General features: G+C 45.9%; 1 protein-coding gene across 3 annotated transcripts in view; it reads left to right on the top strand.

The window, feature by feature from the left end:
- The window catches only part of Camk1d (calcium/calmodulin dependent protein kinase ID), a 490,150-nt gene that overhangs the window by 399,016 nt on the left and 73,450 nt on the right, over positions 1 to 17,684 (top strand). For all 3 annotated transcript variants that reach the window (XM_004662370.2, XM_045134686.1, XM_012949634.2), the window contains exon 4: positions 14,284 to 14,422. In XM_004662370.2, coding sequence (XP_004662427.1) covers positions 14,284 to 14,422 — 139 coding nt within the window. The remainder of the gene's footprint in view (positions 1 to 14,283; positions 14,423 to 17,684) is intronic.

Here is a 17,684-nt window from a genome sequence, read left to right as displayed (position 1 = left end):
TCCTGGCAAAGGCCTGAGACCCAGAGGAGGAACGGCTCTGCCTTTACCTTGTCAAACATAGTGCATGGTCTCTGTCTTCCTCATCTTATGTCTCTGCAGCACGGGGCAGCGTTGATCAGGCACTCTTCATAATCTCTATGACATCCCTTCCCTCCTTCCTTCTTCCCTGTCTGGCAGCTCTGTCTTGTCCAACTCACCACTGGGACATGCCTCTATGTCACCTAGATAACCCTCGCTCAGTGCTGGGATCTCAAATGCCTCTTTTTTTTTTTAATTAGATATGGACATTTTTTTGTATGTAAACACATGTTGATACCATCCTTTCCCTCCTCCCTCCCCCCTTTTCCGAAGAGGCCTTCCTCATTGGGGATGCAGGTCAACCCCATGGGGATTGTGGGTCATGCATTGTGGGGATGGGAGAAATGTCTTTGTGCAAAATGTCCCAACTTCTGGCTCTAACAATCTCTCCATCCCTTCTTCTGCAAAATTCCCTGAACCAAATGCCTCTTAGCTGTAAAGACCTGAGACCCCCCGCTAACGATGTCTTGCTAATTGTGAGCTCCTACTTTGATCTGTTCCTCAGAAACTTACTCTTTTTGCTCTTGGCCTGATTGTCAATAGCTATCTTATAACAGTGGACTCATCACAATAGCTGCCTTCCTGGTCTCCGCATCCGCTAGGCATCTCAGTCCGCATAGCTTACTCAGGGCTCTAGATCTGTGTCATCAGATATGGTAGTTACCAGTAACGTACCGTGTTCACTAATGAAGGTTAAACACAATTTGAGGGCTGGAGAGATGGCTTAGCGGTTAAGCGCTTGCCTGTGAAGCCTAAGGACCCCGGTTCGAGGCTCGGTTCCCCAGGTCCCACGTTAGCCAGATGCACAAGGGGGCGCACGCGTCTGGAGTTCGTTTGCAGTGGCTGGAAGCCCTGGCGCGCCCAATCTCTCTCTCTCCCTCTATCTGTCTTTCTCTCTGTGTCTGTCGCTCTCAAATAAATAAATTAATTAATTAATTTAAAAAAACACACAATTTGAAAATCATCTCTTCAGCTAACTCGCCACATTTCAAAGGCGCAATCGCCATGTGTCACTAGTGATCACCTCGGAGTGGAGTCTCCAAAGAACGTTTTCAGCAACGGGAATTTCTGCTGGTCAAGCTGCCCTAGATATTCCTACTTCAAACCTCAACTTTTACTAGGGGCTTTGGTTTTCAGGGTTCCCTAGGGAAACAAAATCAGAAGGAGATATTGACTGATTGATTGATTGATTCCTTAATGGCTGATTGATTACAATAGGCTCGTGTGACTAAGGAAGCTGAGATGGCCCCAGGCTGCCATGTGTAAGACCCAGAAAGACGGAAGGACAAGTGATGCAACTCGATCTTTATGCAAAAGCTTGGGAACCAGGGGGGGCAGCAGGATAAATGAAAGTCCAAAGGCAGAGAGAGGTTGGATTTTCAACCGGAGCTCTCAGCCAGGCAAGAGCATAAAGAGTGAATTCCTCTTTCCTCCACCTCTCGTTCTCGCCAGGCCGTCAACAGATCAGAGGATGGCCGCCCATGTTGGGGAGGGTTGTAGACTTTTCTAAGCATAGCAAGTCAAGTAGTAATCACGTCTAAGAACGCCTGTATAGACATGCTGAGAAATCACTCTTAGCCAAGCTCCTGGGCAGTCCATAACCCAGTCAGGTGAACACATCATATCAACCATTACAGCCCTCTTTTCAAACAGTGATGGGACGATCTACCCATTCCTCAAATCAAAAATCTGGAAGGAATTCTGTCCTTCCTGCATATCTCATACCAACTTTTTTTTTTTTTTTTTTTTTTGAGGTAAGATTTCACTCTAGCCCAGGCTGACCTGGAATTCACTATGTAGTCTCAAGGTGGCCTCGAACTCACGGTGATCCTCCTACCTCTGCCTCCTGAGTACTTAGATGGAAGAACGCAGGAGTCCCAGCTCACTGGACAGAGGTGGGGCATGCGAGGCTCAAATATCTGAGCTGGGACTCCTGCATTCTTCCACCCGAGCTACCAGCCCCTCCACCTGCTCGCCTGCTGACCTGCCTGCTTCTGTTCTTGCCTCGGCAGGCAGCCTGTCCCCAACATCATGGCCCAAGAGGTCTTTAAAATGTGTAAACCACTTCATCTGCCCATGGCTGAAAACCCTCTGGGGATGTTTCAGCCAGTGTAGAGTTCATGGTCCACATACACTGGGCCCTGCTCTTGTAGGAACTTGTAGAAACATTGCTTCCATGCTTGTCACCTGGCCTCTTTGGGGGTCTTCTCATAACCCCAGACCACTCATTATCTTTCCTTGATGTCTTAGGCCAGGCTCGTCCTGCCTGGACTCATCGTCCATGATAATTACCGAGTCTTCCCTGTTGTTCGTAGGGAATGACTTGGATCTCTCCCGCAAGGGTTTGCACCAGGCTACCCACCGCCATGTCCTAACTGCACAGCATTTCCTGCCCTTGGGCATTTTCCCATTTATTTATTTGTTCACATAGTTGCTTATTTTCTTTCTCTTTTCCTCCTCCTGGAGAACTCATATGTGTCAGGGATTCAATATAAATAAAAGGCACAAAGTAAAATGATTTGTAATGATCTTATTTTGGAATGTGAACAGATGCTTTGAGTTATGCAAGGTTAACTTATTTTCTCTTGAAATGTTGGTTAGGCTGTTAGTTTCTTAGCACATCTCATAACCCTTTTCTCCTAAGTAATGCAAAGTAGAAAGTCTTTGTCCATCTCCACAAGCAAGTTTCCCAGACAGAATTAAAGTTACTTTAGTCTGTGCTTATCTACATGCACCCTCGTTCTGACTAACCTCAAGGGGAAGAGCCCCGGGAATGGAGGGGTGCTCACAGAAACTAGGGATGGAAGAAAGTGATGATGAAATGTCCAGCTGAGGGGAGACAGAGGCCAGTGATGGATCCCTGTCTGCACATGGGAGGTCCTGGGTTCCACACCGGTACTGAAAACACAGTCAATGAGTACTGACAATTCCAAGCAGTGCAACTTGCATCCTGAAGAGCTGAAAAAACCAGGGCCACTATGAAGTCACATGGATTTAGAGGAACCAAGTTTCTCTTCTGAGCAGATTTGAAAGGAGAAAACATAATGGCCACTGGAGACGGCAACATACCTCTGGAGGGTCCTGTCCCATGGTGACCCTGCCTCACATCGTGCCCTCCTCAGTAGTATCCCTTTCAGAAATGGGCAGCTTGAGGCACAAGCAGCTTGCCATTTCCTGCCACTTGATACAGCATAGCTAACCTCCTCTGCTTCTTTTGCAAAGTCCTTCATGATCTGACTTCATCCCCACCAGGGGCATTTGCCAAAAGGTCTTTGTCATTCTTGCTTCAGCTCTTGCCCCATAATCCTGCCCTACCTCCCAGCTCCTGCCTGAGTCACTTCTTCCTTCAAGATTTCACTACACACACATTATATATATAGATATATAGATATAGATATAGATAATAGATATAGATGATATAGATAGAGAAAGAGACAGAGAGAAGAGCGCCTTAATGAATTTGTTTTCATAGTTTAATTTTTTGTACTTTCTCTTAGATAATTGTGTTTTAATGGAAAGCATTAATCAAGAGTAGAATTCTTATTTTTGTCATGTTTATGCTATCTATGTATATGTGTGCACACATTTGTGAGTTTGGACACATGTGTGCCAAAGCATGTGTGTGGAGGTCAGAAGATTAATTCAGGTGTCACTCCTCACCTTACACCTTGTTTGAAGCAGGGTCTCTCATTGCTCACTATGATGTTTGCCAGGCTAACTGGCCCATGAGCTTCTAGAAAATTCTTCTGTCTACTCCTCGCATCTCCCTGCAGGTGGGCTGAGATTGCCGGTACTCATCATAGTGTCTGGCTGAACTTAGGCACTCACATTTGCTCAGTAGTTGCTTCACCAGCGAGTCATCCCGCCAGTCCAAGAGTACAGTTCCCAGAACCAGTAGTATTCTTGATGAACAATCACCATGTGGGGATTGAGAGATAGCTCAGTCAATACAATGCTTAACTCATATTGCAGTCAGGTTCGCATTGCTGGCAGAAATCACCCAACCAAAAGCAGCTTTTGGGGAAAAGGGTTTATTTTGGTTTATGGGCTTGAGGGGAAGCTCCACAATGGCAGGGAAAATGATGGCATGTGCAGAGGGCAGACATCACCCCCTGGCCAACATAAGGTAGACAACAGCAACAGAAGAGTGTGCCAAACACTGGCATAGGGAAACAGGCTATAATAGCCTTAAGCCTGCCCCCAAGATTCTACTGCCCCCTGAAGGCGTTAATTCCCAAATCTCCATCAGCTGGGACTAGCATTCAGAACACCTAAGTTTGTGTGTGTACACACACACACACACACATATGTGTGTATGCACATACATATAGAAAAATCACACATGCTTGGAGAAAAATTATTTTTTTTCTAAAGTTTAAGTACTATGTAGCAAAAGGTCATTTAAACATATTTTTCAGATCACCTATGATTCTCCCTTCTGTGATACCCAGCTGTGGTAACAGTGTGACAATGTGATAAGTCATTACCCTAATAGTCTTGGTCAGAAAATTGACATTTTTGGTTGCACCTTGAATACAGACTAATATAATACACCAAGTGTTGTTCCTATACAAGGTACCCCTTTAACACTTATTTCATGGATTGTATTACTCTAAAGTTACTGGTACACTTTCATCTCCCTTTCCTAGATCACCTTTTAGTGGTAATTTCTACACTGGGCTTTTTTTAAAATTGTTTGTTTATTTATATATTTGAGAGTGACAGACAGCAACAGACAGAGAGGGGAGAAGAATGGGTGTATTAGGGCCTCCAGCCACTACAAACAAACTCCAGATGCATGTGCCACCTTGTGCATCTGGCTTATGTGGGTCCTGGGGAATTGAGCCTTGAGCCGGGGTCCTTAGGCTTCACAGGGAAGCACTTAACTGCTAACCCATCTCTCCAGCCTTCCTACACTGGGCTTTTATTCCACTTAATCAATAATCATTTCTCTTATTTTTTTTTGTATTCTATTATTTATTTGAGAGATAAAGAGACAGAGAGAGAAAGAGAGAGAGAAAGAATGGGCATGCCAGGGCCTCTAGCCACTGCAAATGAACTCCAGATGCATGTGCCACCTTTTGCATCTGGCTTACATAGGTCCTGGGGAATTGAACCTGGGTTCTTTGGCTTCGCAACCAAGTGACTAACTGCTAATCCATCTCCCCAGCCCTGTTATTTTTTATTCACTTCTTCCACCCATCCCATGTTTTTTATGGGGCTATCATTTTGTCATCTTCCTCATCTTCCAAAGCCCCTTCACTACTCCCTCTGTTCCAATATACCATGTCTACTGCTTTATTTGGTTGTATGTGACAGTCTTCTCATTGGCGTGCCTCTCAAAAGGGACATATTATCAAGCTCACTTGACAAATGTTCAGTAATACGATAACTAAATAAATCATGCATTGAAAATAAAGTAATAATAATAGTGAATCTTTCCTCCAATAAACCTTGGAAAAATAAATATAGAGAGTGTAGATTCAAAGATATTCCACATAATGAATAAATTATACACAGGGTATTGTGAATAAATACATTCTACATGTTGAAGAAAAAAGTTATTTTGTTATTATTGTTTCAAGATAGACTCTGGCTAGTTAGCTCTGTGTGTCTTGAATATATGATTCTCCTGCCTCAGCATCTTGAGTGCCGGGATCACAGGATGTCACCATACATAGCCATACAATTCTTAAATAGAAAACAAGAATACATCACAGAAATGTGGATTGTTGTTCATTTTATACAGTGCATTGGTTTACTTAGAACTACCATGACTTTTTTTTTTTTATTTATTTTTTTACCATAAGCCAAGTCCTTCAACAACAAAAATTTTCTCACAGTTCAAGAGTCTGGAAGTCTCAGATTGGAGTATGAGCTGGATGAGTTTTGCCTGGGGCCTCTGGTTATGTCCTCACATGGTCTCTTCTGTGTTGCTGTATCATGCTGGTCCTCTGCTCTCAAGCCCGAAGCCTCCTCTGATAGCCCAAGTTCTACTGTGCCCCTGAGCCCCATCTTCCTCTTTGGATAGAAGTGCTGTCCCAGTTGAATTAGGATGCACCCCTTAACTAACCTTATTGCCTCTTCACAGATCATCTCCAAATAAAGTCACATTCTAAGGTAGGCTAGGGAATTAGGACTTCAACATATCAGTTTGAGAGGGGCACGATTCTACCCCACTACATTCAGATATTTAAGAAGGCAAGAGTCAGAATCAGAGTATAGTGGGTCACAATGAGTTAAAATTATCTGGTCCATTAGGTGGAAAGGCGTTTGTTTGTGTTTTGGAAATTTCTGAACAGATTGAGGGACTGGAAGAGACTGTGAAATGGAATTCTAAGAATACAATGTTTTTGAAAATTATTAAAGTAGAATTTGTTGAAGGAAGAAAACATTGAAGGCAGAGGGCATGAAATGAAGCCTTGATCTCCCTGGAGGTACAGAAGACCTCCTGAGGAGTAGAGTACGTGAGGACCACAGCCCAGTGCAGAAAGGATTCCAGACGCCAGCTTCGGAGGATAGGGTTCTGCCCTGCCAACAGACGCTGCCAAGTTGGAACTTGATGAGGAAAAGACGGAGAAAAGAAACTTCCTGTGTCTGAGCTGGGTTATAAAACATATCCAGCTGCCTCCTAGGCCCTGGGATTTGTCCCTTGAAAATGGCTTTGTTGGTAGCAATTTCTTGATAACAACCTGGATGTTTGAAGAGAACCTTACATGTAGTACTAAATGTAAAAAAACACACCTTGTGGGCTGGAGAGATGGCTTAGCAGCTAAGGCCCTTGCCTGTGAAGCCTAAGGACCCAGGCTCAATTTTCCAGGTCCCACGTAAGCCAGATGCACATGGTGGCGCATGCATCTAGAGTTTGCAGCGTCTAGGGGCCCTGGCGGGCCCACTCTCACTCTCTCTCACTGTCTGTCCTTTTCTCTGTTTCTAATAAATTAATCAATTAAATACATAAATCAGAAGTCAAAAAAAACACACCTTTATACCCAGCCTGTATCAGAGCATAGGAAGACCTTTATTGTTCTGTCACCGCATCTCCTTCTCCACCGTCCCTACCCAGTTGCAGGACAGCCTTTGTTTATTTCAGGTCCTGTGTGCCAGGCTACTTCTCTTTATGACCGCATCATCACTGCCAGTGTGTGGCTTACCAGCAGCCCTGGCTGGTTTGGTCTTCTCCCCCTCATTTCACCGTCTGTGACTCACATCATCCTACAGTAAATTCTGCATTAATAATTAGCAGAGTCCATTTTCTAGCATTGATACAACTGCTTCCTTTTAATGAGCGCCTGGTTGGCGTTGTTAGAATAATTAGTTACTTTTTCATTTCTGGGATCAAATTCCTAACAAGAAGCAAGTGGCCGGAGGACGGGTTTATTTCGGATTGCAGTTCAAGGGGATGCAGCCCATCACGGGGCAAGGCATGGTGGGTGGGACTGTGAGATGGCTGGTTACTTTGGATCCGCAGTCAGGCAGCCGAGAAGGAACAGACAGGAGGGCTGGTCTACCAGGCCTCGAGGTCCATCCCTAGTAACTCACTGCCTGCAGCAAGACTCCACCTCCACTATGTTCTACAGCATTCCAAAACAGCACCGCCAGCTGCAGCCACGTGTTCAAACCGATAAGCCAGTTGGGACATTCTATCTCCAAACCACTACAGAAGACACGTAAACATTCTGCGTCATAATGAGCAGTAAATTCTGAGTACATACAATAATATCTTTTAAAATCAGGTAGAGGGGCTGGAGAGATGGCTTCGCAGTTCATGTGTTTACCTACGAAGCCTATGAACCAGGTTTGAGTCCCCAGGACCCACATAAGCCAGAGGCACAAGGTGGCGCACGTATCTGGTGTTCGTTTGCAGGGGCTGGAGGTCCTGGCATACCCATTCTCCCTCTCTCTTTCCCTTTTTCCCTCCCTCCATCCATCCCTCCTTCCCTCGTTCTCTCTTTCAAGTAAATAAAATAAAATCTTTAAAATCGAGTGACGTTCAAGTGCAGGGAACGAACAGGGTTTGCACAATGCTATGAAAAGTGCACGGTGTGCCGACAAAGATCCACTGCGTCGCAGTATTCCATAGCACATGGGAGCTTAGGCTTCTCTCAGCCCAATAACTTTGAAATGAGATGTTTCTTGACAATCACTTATTCAATTTTAAGGAATTTACATTAGTTAAAAGTTTGGGAGGCCAGGCATGGTGGCACATGCCTTTTAATCCCAGCACTTGGGAGACAGAGGTAGGAGGCTCACTGTGAGTTCAAGGCCACCCTGAGACTACATAGAGAATTCCAGGTCAGCCTGAGGTAAAGTGAGACCCTGCCTCAGAAAACAAAAAACAAAAAAAAGTTGGGGGCCTAGAGAGATGGCCCAGCAGCTAAAGGAGCTTGCTTGCAAAGCCTGATGGTCTGGGTTCTATTCCCTAGTACCCATTTAAAACCAGCTGCACAAAGTGGCATGAGGTCCTGGCATGCCCATCTTTATATCTCTCTCTTTCTCTCAAATAAATCAAAATGTTTTTTTTTTACTAAGATTTTGACATACTTTTTCACATTAGCATAGTTAACATTGTCATACAATGCAATGGCATCAGTAATATAATGGGCGAGAAAGATCAGAGACAGAGCAAACCCAAGTTCAGTATAAATGTAGATTGCTCTACATAGATCTTAAAGTCATAGTCCCGAAGAGTAGAGAACTTCCACCCATCTCTTCCGTCTTCTGCTTCCTTAATGTTTGGATGCTGGCTCATTTTCGCACATTTGCTGCTGAAGGCATGTTGAGATATAATACTCATTATGGTATATTAAAAGGCAAACCATGTGAGGCCTGTAAGAGGTGATCAGGGCTCTGTTACCATGAATGGATAAAGCCATTCACATGTTAACTGAATGAATGGCTAGTAGATTGTCTCTTGAATGGATGCTCTACAGAAGCCGGTTTGGCCAGGTCTCTTGTGCACGCCCTGACTCTCCATAATACTCCCGACCCCACCTCACAACTCTGCCAGGGAGAAGCTTATAACAGATGCAGCCCCTTGTCCTTGGGCCACAACCGTGAGCCAAAGATAAATCTCTCTCTATGATTTTCCTAGCCTGGCTTGTGTTATTAGCAATAGAAAATAGATGAAGATGGCTGCCTTCGGTTCACTTTATTTCTCCATCTCTTACTGCAGCTCTACTTCTTTTCCCCTGTCTCCTGCACACCTCCATCCCCAACCTCCTTCTGCTGTGGTGCATGTTTAATGGGAGGATTCTGTTTCTCAGTGGAGCTTTAGGCAATGCACGTGCGGCTCCCACTGAAGGCTGTTGGCGCCACATTGCACCCTGTCAGGTAGCTCATCAGCCAAGAGCCCTCTGCTGCCTGCTTTGCCAGCTGAAGAGCGGGACCTGTACCCTGCCACGAGCGTACGTGCTTTCCCCTGCCCTGAGCCTGGGGCACCGAACTTCTCCTGCCCGCTCTCGGTGGCTTTGAGAGTTTGTAGTACCTACATCAGCTCAGCATGTGTAACAAAATACCGTGGACTAGGAAACTGATCCTCTCTCAGCTCTGCAGGTTGGAAATTGGAGGTTAGCATGTCAGCAGAGCCAGAGTCTACTGAGAGCTCCCCACCTTCTGTGTGTGTGTGTGGGGGGGTGCACCCCCGGGCACCCACCCACCCACGCCATGGACGCAGTGGGAGAAGCACTTTTATGTCAGTCCCCAGGGTCTCCCCTTGTTGCAGGCAGGGTTTCTCTCTGTCCTTCCCTCTGCAGGCTTTGCTCAAGCTTCTGGGACATCCAGCTGTCTCTCTCCGCCTCTCATCTTGCTGTCAGTGTGTGGGATTACAGAGGACCCTCCATGACTTTGGGGTTTTTTATGTGGGGTCTGGGTATCAAGATTGGGTCCTCTGGCTTGAGCAGCAAGTGTTTTACCCATGGAGCCATGTTCTTAGTCCTCTTGCCTCTTCCCATAAGGGCCCTAATTCCATAATGGGGGTACCGTCTTCACAAACTCTCCTAAAGCTAGCAATTCTCCAAATGCCATCACTCTGGGGCTTAAGGCTCCAACATAGGAGCTTTTATGGGCATAGGGAGGCATTCATTTCTTAATAGTAGTCTTTTAAAATGCAAGCCTAACACCTATGACATTGACTGGACTTGCTACTCATTCTGATCCCTTCAGCTCAACAATGATGATGAACATCACTTTATGAGGACTTACTAGGTTTTATGTGCTGTTGCATCTTTAAATATTCATCATAAAGTAGTGAAAGAAAAATGTTAAAAAAAATAAAAAAATAGGGCTGGAGAGATGGCTTAGCGGTTAAATGCTTGCCTGTGAAGCCTAAGGACCCTGGTTCGAGGCTCGGTTCCCCAGGTCCCACGTTAGCCAGATGCACAAGGGGGTGCATGTGTCTGGAGTTCATTTGCAGAGGCTGGAAGCCCTGGCGCACCCATTCTCTCTCTCTCCCTCTATCTGTCCTTCTCTCTGTGTGTCTGTCGCTCTCAAGTAAATAAATAGAAAAAAATAAAAAATAAAACACAAGCCTAAAATACCCTTGAGATTTTCTAAAATTATTATTGTTACTTTTAAAAATATTTATTATTTTATTTATTTATTTGAGAGAGAGAGAGGTGGAGAGAGAATGGGTGCTCTAGAGCCTTTAGCTTCTGTAAACAAACTCCATACGCGTGCGCCCCCATGTGCATCTGGCTTGCATGGGTCTTGGGGAATCGAACCTGGGTCCTTTGGCTTCACAGGGAAATGCCTTAACCACTAAGCCATCTCTCCCACCCTTGTTCCTTTTTTTCTTTTTTAAACTGTCAAATTTCTAACATTTCTCCAGAGCCTCGGTTTCTAAGGAAACCAAATTCTTTCTAAGTAATGTTTAGAAAAACAGAGCACAGGTACAATTTGAAGCGAAAGAGGCAAACTGACGTGCGCCGCTGTCAGGGCTCCATCACTAGAGCTGATGCGTCCGCCTTCACTGCGTGGTGGCAACGCAGCTATTTCCACTCCACAGAACCCACCAATACCGTGCACAGTCCGTGGCAGCAGAAGAAATGACCCCGTGAAAGTGGGAAGCAAAGCAGAGCAGCTCTGAGGGAGGCAGCAGGCGGGGCTTGGTTGTGGAGGACTCAGATTGGGAGGTGGGTGGCAGGAGGAGGCGCATTCTTGCCTGGGGTCCCCTCGCAGACGAGAGGAGGTAGGAACAGGCAGCCCGGGAAAGGCAGGGCACCCAGGGGGTCCTTGTCCTCTTTGCTGTTAATGGTGCCTTTTTCTTTATGCACGTGCGTGGGTCTGTGTCTGCACGTGCATGTGTTTGGGAGTGCATGTGTGTGCGGGTGTGAAGGCCAGAGGACAACCTCTGGTATCAGCCTCAGGAACTCAGGAACACCCTTTTTTTGGTATGACAGTGTCTCTCATTGGTCTGGAACTCACCAATTAGGTTAGACTGCCAGGCCTTCCAACCCCAGATAGCCTCCTGTTTCTACCTCCCTGGCACATAGGGACATGCCAACATGGCCACCATTTTTTAAAAAAAAATTTTATTTGACAGAGGGAGGGAGGAAGGGAGAGACTGGGGGCGCCAGGGCCTCCAGCCACTGCAAACAAACTCCAGATGTGTGCACCCCCTTGTGCATCTGGCTTACGTGGGTCCTGGGGAGTTGAACCTGGGTCCTATGGGTTTGCAGGCAAACACCCTAACCGCTAAGCCATCCCTCCAGCCCATGGCCACCATTTTTATATGGGTACAGTGGTTTGGACTTAGGTCCTCGGGATTGCATGGCGGGTGTTTTACTGACCACCTACCACTCTAGCCCAGCTAATGTTATCTTGATTAACACCAATTGCAAAGCTCCATACTGGTGGGTACTGGACATTCAGGAAATGCCAAATGAGCTGGGCATGGTGACGCATGCAGCAATTCACCTCTCATTTTATGTCCTCCAGTGCTGCAGAGTCTCCCACATTGAAACTCGTTGGGCAAAACTTCTAGAAACACAAACACTAGAGAGAATTTGGAGTAAGTGGCCTGGGCAGGATGTCTTGGGACTTGGGATTTCTGGAAGTGAGGGCCACTTCGGAAACGAGACTGACAAAAGACAGAGGCATCTTTATCACTTCCATTTCTTTTCACTCTTCAAGCTGCTTTTTCTTTCTCCTGGGCGCCTTCCCTTTCCCTTCCAGACCATGATTGATAGTTTGTTTTGGAAGTGAAACATTCATTATCCAAACATGGTACTGCTTGGAATAACTACAGGTAATCGAGAAAAAATTAATGCACAGCACATTTGCAGCTGCAATTACTTTATTTTCTTCATTAGCTTTCTACAAAGAAGGTATCTGTTATTGCACATTAATTGCCATGACTTGCCGGAAGTGAATCATATCTTTGTGTATATGTGTGTTATCACTTAGGACCTCTTTCATTGTATTAAAGCTGTAAAAAGCTGCTTTACAAACTGGCTTATGATTTTAATATTTCTAATAAATCTGTTTCATGTGGAGTTGGTTTTTTCTTTTGAGACAAGCCCAACAGACTGCCTTTTGTATGCGAGAGTGAGAAAGTGAGAGAGAGAGAATTTGCACACCAGGGCCTCCAGCCACTGCAGTCAAACTCCAGATGCGTGTGCCCCCTTGTGTGCATGTGCGACCTTGTGAGTGTGCATCATTGTGTGTTTGGCTTACATGGGACCTGGAGAGTCAAACATGAGTCCTTAGGTTTCACAGGCAAGTGCCTTAACCACTAAGCCATCTCTCTAGCCCTTCGTGTTTTTTTTTAATATTTTAATTTTTATTTATTTATTTGAGAGAGAAAGGCAGAGAGAGAGAGAATGAGAATGGGTGCACCAGGGCCTCCAGCCATTGCAAATGAACTCCAGATGTATGCACCACCTTCTGCATCTGGCTTATGTGTATCCTGGGGACTCGAACTGAGGCTCTTTGGCTTTGCAGGCAAACACCTTAACCACTAAGCCAGCTATCCAGTCCCCCATATGGTTTTTTGAAGATGTCTTTTGTAGTGTTAATATATCCCAGCAGTTTATTTCTATGATGACATAATTATGTGAGCATTGTTTTAGAGATGCATAGTCTCTAGAATTTTGAAAGCAGGTAGTTGGTTTGCATCTATTCTGGGCTGCTAGGTCCATGGAATCATTAGATTCTGAGCATCATGGAATGGCAGGATGAAAGAGACTATGGAGTGAGTCTACCACACTTTGGCCACTACCAACTCAGTTCCCATTTCAATAAATAATTTAACAAGAGTCCATCCAGCCTGTTAAATGCAATCCAAAACTCAAAGCAAATTGAAATGAAATATTGCTTCCAAATCAAAGCAATGTGGCATAGCACAGCCCTTCCTCTGTTCTTCCCTTCCTCACCCAGGCTGGGCTTGTTTCTCAATCCTTCCATCTCTTCTTGTGCATTTCAAAGGCTGGGATTACAGGCACGTGTCACCATGCCTGGCCACAAAGGCCTTTTCTTTTTCTTTTTTCTCTAAGTCACAGATGTCTTTATGATTCAGATAACCTCTAAGCACGTGGGCCTGCTCACTGTTGAAAATGACTAGCTGGATTCATCTTCTCATTCTACAGATTAAATGAATGAGGTCCAAAAATTCATGGGGTGCTCATGTGCTCAAAGTCTTAGGGACTGAACTCGGTCAAGATCCCCAACATTGTTTTGGGAGCGTAGTGTGTTGTTCTCCAACACTGCCCGGTCATGTGGGCTACTGTCTCATGCAAAAGGACGTCCAGTCCAGTGTCATCTCCCTGTGTCTGAAGAGGCTGATATCCAGGAAGGTCGTTTGGACTTCCTATAGGCACAGCAGAGCAGAGGCCAGCATCAGGAGGAACTGCTGCATTCTGGATTCCCCTGTTGTCATGATAGGAATAGTTTCTGGATATCACTTCTGGCGACTCCAGGGCTAAAGTTGGATTCTTTTTTTTAAACTTTTTTTAAAAATTTTTTTGAGGTAGGGTCTCACTCTAGCCCTGACCTGGAATTTACTATGTAATCTCAGGGTGGCCTTGAACTCATGGCGATCCTCCTACCTCTGCCTCCCAAGTGCTGGGATTAAAGGATTCATGTTTTAAATTCAGTTTTGGAATAAATTTCTGGTCTTTTATCCTACTTAAAGGTCTTATTCATGGTTTCCCTGTGTAGTTCAGCAGGTTCTCCAGGTTTTTAATGTGTGGCTTGTTTCTTCAACAGTGTATCTGGGGGAGAGCTCTTTGATCGGATAGTGGAGAAGGGGTTCTACACAGAGAAGGACGCCAGCACTCTCATCCGCCAGGTCTTGGATGCTGTATACTACCTGCACAGGATGGGCATCGTCCACCGGGACCTCAAGGTAAGCTCTTCGCCTAGCAACGCCCTCCAGCCGCTCCAAAACCCACAAGGCACCTGCTGGGCAGGGTGGATTCTCAGGGAGAGGCAAGTCTACTTGAGTACAGAGAGGGGATGAACCGTGGCCATTTGTGTTCCAATAAATGTTGGTGCCCCAGAGCCCAGGGGAGGCTTGGAGAGGATGAGGAGGCAGAACTGTGTGATGTAACCACAAGGCCCCAACATGGTACTTGTGCATTGCTTCAAGTACATTTGAACACTGTGCTCAGGGCAGAAAGGTCGTGGAAACCCTTCATCCCCAGAGCAGCTCTTCAGAGTACAGGCCCCAGCCTCGCTCTAGCCCAACACTTCCTGAAAGAAAGGGGCAATATCTGATGTTCTAAAGGTTCCTTCCTTCCCTCCTTCCCTCTTCCTCCCTCCCCCTCCTTCCCACTTTCTCCCTCTTCCTTTCTTTCTTCCTCCCCCTCTTTCCCTATTTCTCCCTCTTCCCTCCTCCCTCCCTTCCTCATTCCTTCTTTCCCTCTGCTGCTTTTCTCCCAGTTGGTTTGTTTGGGACAGGATTTCACTCTGTAGCCCAGTTTCATTTCAGAATTTACAGACACCCCCCCCCCACCTCACCCTCCCAAATGATGAGATTACAAGCGCTTAGCTTTTCTTTATGAGGTGTGGGCATATCAGCCCTTCACCCATCAGTACAGAAGGCTCTGAGCCTTGTCATGGCCACCTTAGTGTTCCGTTCTCCCCAACTCCCATCCACCCAGATCTAGGTGGATAACAGAGTTTAGCTGTCACACGTATGAACTGGAGAAATGGTGACAAACATCGTTGACCCCCAGCTATTGTCTGGCTTCATGCTACAGAATTCCAGGTCCAGCCCCACAGCCCACTGCATCAGTAAGACAGACAGCCGTCCCCCAGGACGAGTGAGTGCCACTCAAGACATAAAACGTGGTGGGGAGATGGCTCACTGAATAAAGTGCTTACCCTACAAACATGAGAACAGAAACCTATGTAAGTACTGACTGTGGGTCGCGGCCTGCCTGTCATCTTAGCATGTGGGTGTTGAAGATTTGGGGCCCTGGGGTCAGCTGGCTAGCGAGACTAGCTGAATTCATGAGCTCTGGGGTCAAATTAGACCCTATTTCAGCAATAAAGTGCAGAGTAATTGAGGCAGATACTCAATGTCAAAATCTGGCCTCTGAGGCTGGAGGGGGGCTTAGCAGTTAACGCACTTGCCTGCAAAGCCATAGGACCCAGGTTTGATTCCCCAGGACCCACATAAAGCCAGATGCACAAAGTGGCACATACGTCTGGAGTTCATTTGCAGTGGCTAGAGGCCCTGACGTGCCCATTCTCTCTCTCTCTCTCTCTCAAGTAAATAAAATATTAAAAATAAAACCCTGGTCTCCATATATGCACACACATGTGCATACACAGACACACACCCACACCCACCCACATGTATTCCCCCCATGCACACATATGTATATCATAAAACACAAGGGCTTCCTGAAGCTATGCTGCCCCGACTGTGGGAAATCTAAATCAATCAAAAGAAGCCATTATAGATATGTGTTGAGCAGAATTTCAGCTCCTGCTCCTTATCTGGTCCTGGGTGTCAAGGAATAACGTGTTGACATTTTCTCTCTCACAAAGACATTGAATGCTGGGCTGGGCGTGTGGCTCAGTGGTAGAGCACTCGCCTAGAGTGTACGAGAATCTGGATTCCATCTCCAGCACTACAAAATAAAAATAATTCATTTATGGAAGACTCCGGTTTTCTCTTCTTATTTCCATGTGTCCCTTTATCTCCATTTGTCAGTTTCCCATTTCCATTGTTTTCTTTCCCATGGGCCATGTTAGGACCGTCTCAAAACCTTTCTTCAGAGACACAAACATTAACCTGCACCAGTACTGTGCAGAAGGCCAGTGAAATCTCTGTTCGCTGGGTCTTCCAGCAAGGTCCTGATTCTGTGGGGCTGCAGGGGGCCAGAGACCACCTTTCTGGTGAGTTTTAGGTGAAGCTTCATCCTGGGGCTTCATCCTGAGGGACTGCTAGAGGATAGGATCGGGGAAGGTCAGCGAGCCCTTCCAACCATCACTGTCATTATCTAAGTAAAGGCCAACTATGAAAAAAAGAGTGACAGATTACTGAAAAACAGTCACTTCTGAAGTGATCATTATTCGAGGGAGTAAAGAGATATTGGCAGTTGTTGTAGTCAGGTTCGCATTGCTGTCAAAAAACACCCCACCAAGACCAGCTTGTGGGGGAAGGGGGTTTATTTTTGGCCTATAGACTCGAGGGACAGCTCCATGGTAGCAGGGGGAAATGATGGCATGAGCAGAGGGTGGCCATCACCTCCTGGCCAACATCAGATGGACAACAGCAACAGGAGAGTGTGCCAAACACTGGCAAGAGGAAGCTGGTTATAACACCCGTAAGTCCACCCCCAACAATACATCACCTCCAGGAGGCTTCAATTCCCAAATCGCCACCAGCTGGGGATCCAGCTGTCAGAACATGTACTTTTATGGGGACACCCACAAATGACCACATAAGCTACTTTTAAGGGCCCCAAGGCTCTTCAGAGAGCTTGGGAAGGCTGGGCCAGCTGGCCTAGGATGGCATGCCAGCAGAACACAATAGGAAGGTGCTTCTTAGCAAGTTAGTGTTGTGGCTGCAGAGACGTGGTTATTAGGCTACCTTACTTCCTACAAAAATAGCTAGTAAGCAGCTAAGACATCCAGGAGGAGCAGAGTGCATTCCCCCTTCAAAAGGTGGATTGGAGCCAGACGTGATGGCACACGCCTTTAATCCCAGCACTCAGGGGGCAGAGATAGAAGGATCACTGTCAGTTCAAGGCCAACCTACATAGTGAATTCCAGGTCAGCCTGGGCCAGAGCAAGCCCCTAACTCAAAAAAAAAAAAAAAATAAGTGGATTGGCTAAAAGGAAGACAGATTTTTTACTTTCATGTGATGATTTTTTTTTTATTAGTTTTGTATTCAGCAAATACAGGCAGTTTGGTGCCATTATTAGGGTCATCCGTGACCTACCCCCTCCCCAACACGTGATGAGTTTTGAACAAGTGATTGCAACATTTAGATTGTGGAATTTAAAGGTGTCAGGACCATGGAGATGATGGAGAAAGGAGGCAGAGGGACTCGCTACCAAATGATCCTGGTGGAAAAACCTGATAGTCATGTAGGGACCATTGTTTGTGATGAAGCTTTTTGGTAGATTCGTACACATACACAAGGCATTGG

The sequence above is a fragment of the Jaculus jaculus genome, chromosome 15 (genome assembly GCF_020740685.1).
Source record: "Jaculus jaculus isolate mJacJac1 chromosome 15, mJacJac1.mat.Y.cur, whole genome shotgun sequence".
NCBI lineage: Eukaryota > Metazoa > Chordata > Mammalia > Rodentia > Dipodidae > Jaculus > Jaculus jaculus.
Note: the sequence above shows the minus strand (reverse complement) of the source record. Positions and strands in the feature narration are given on the sequence as shown.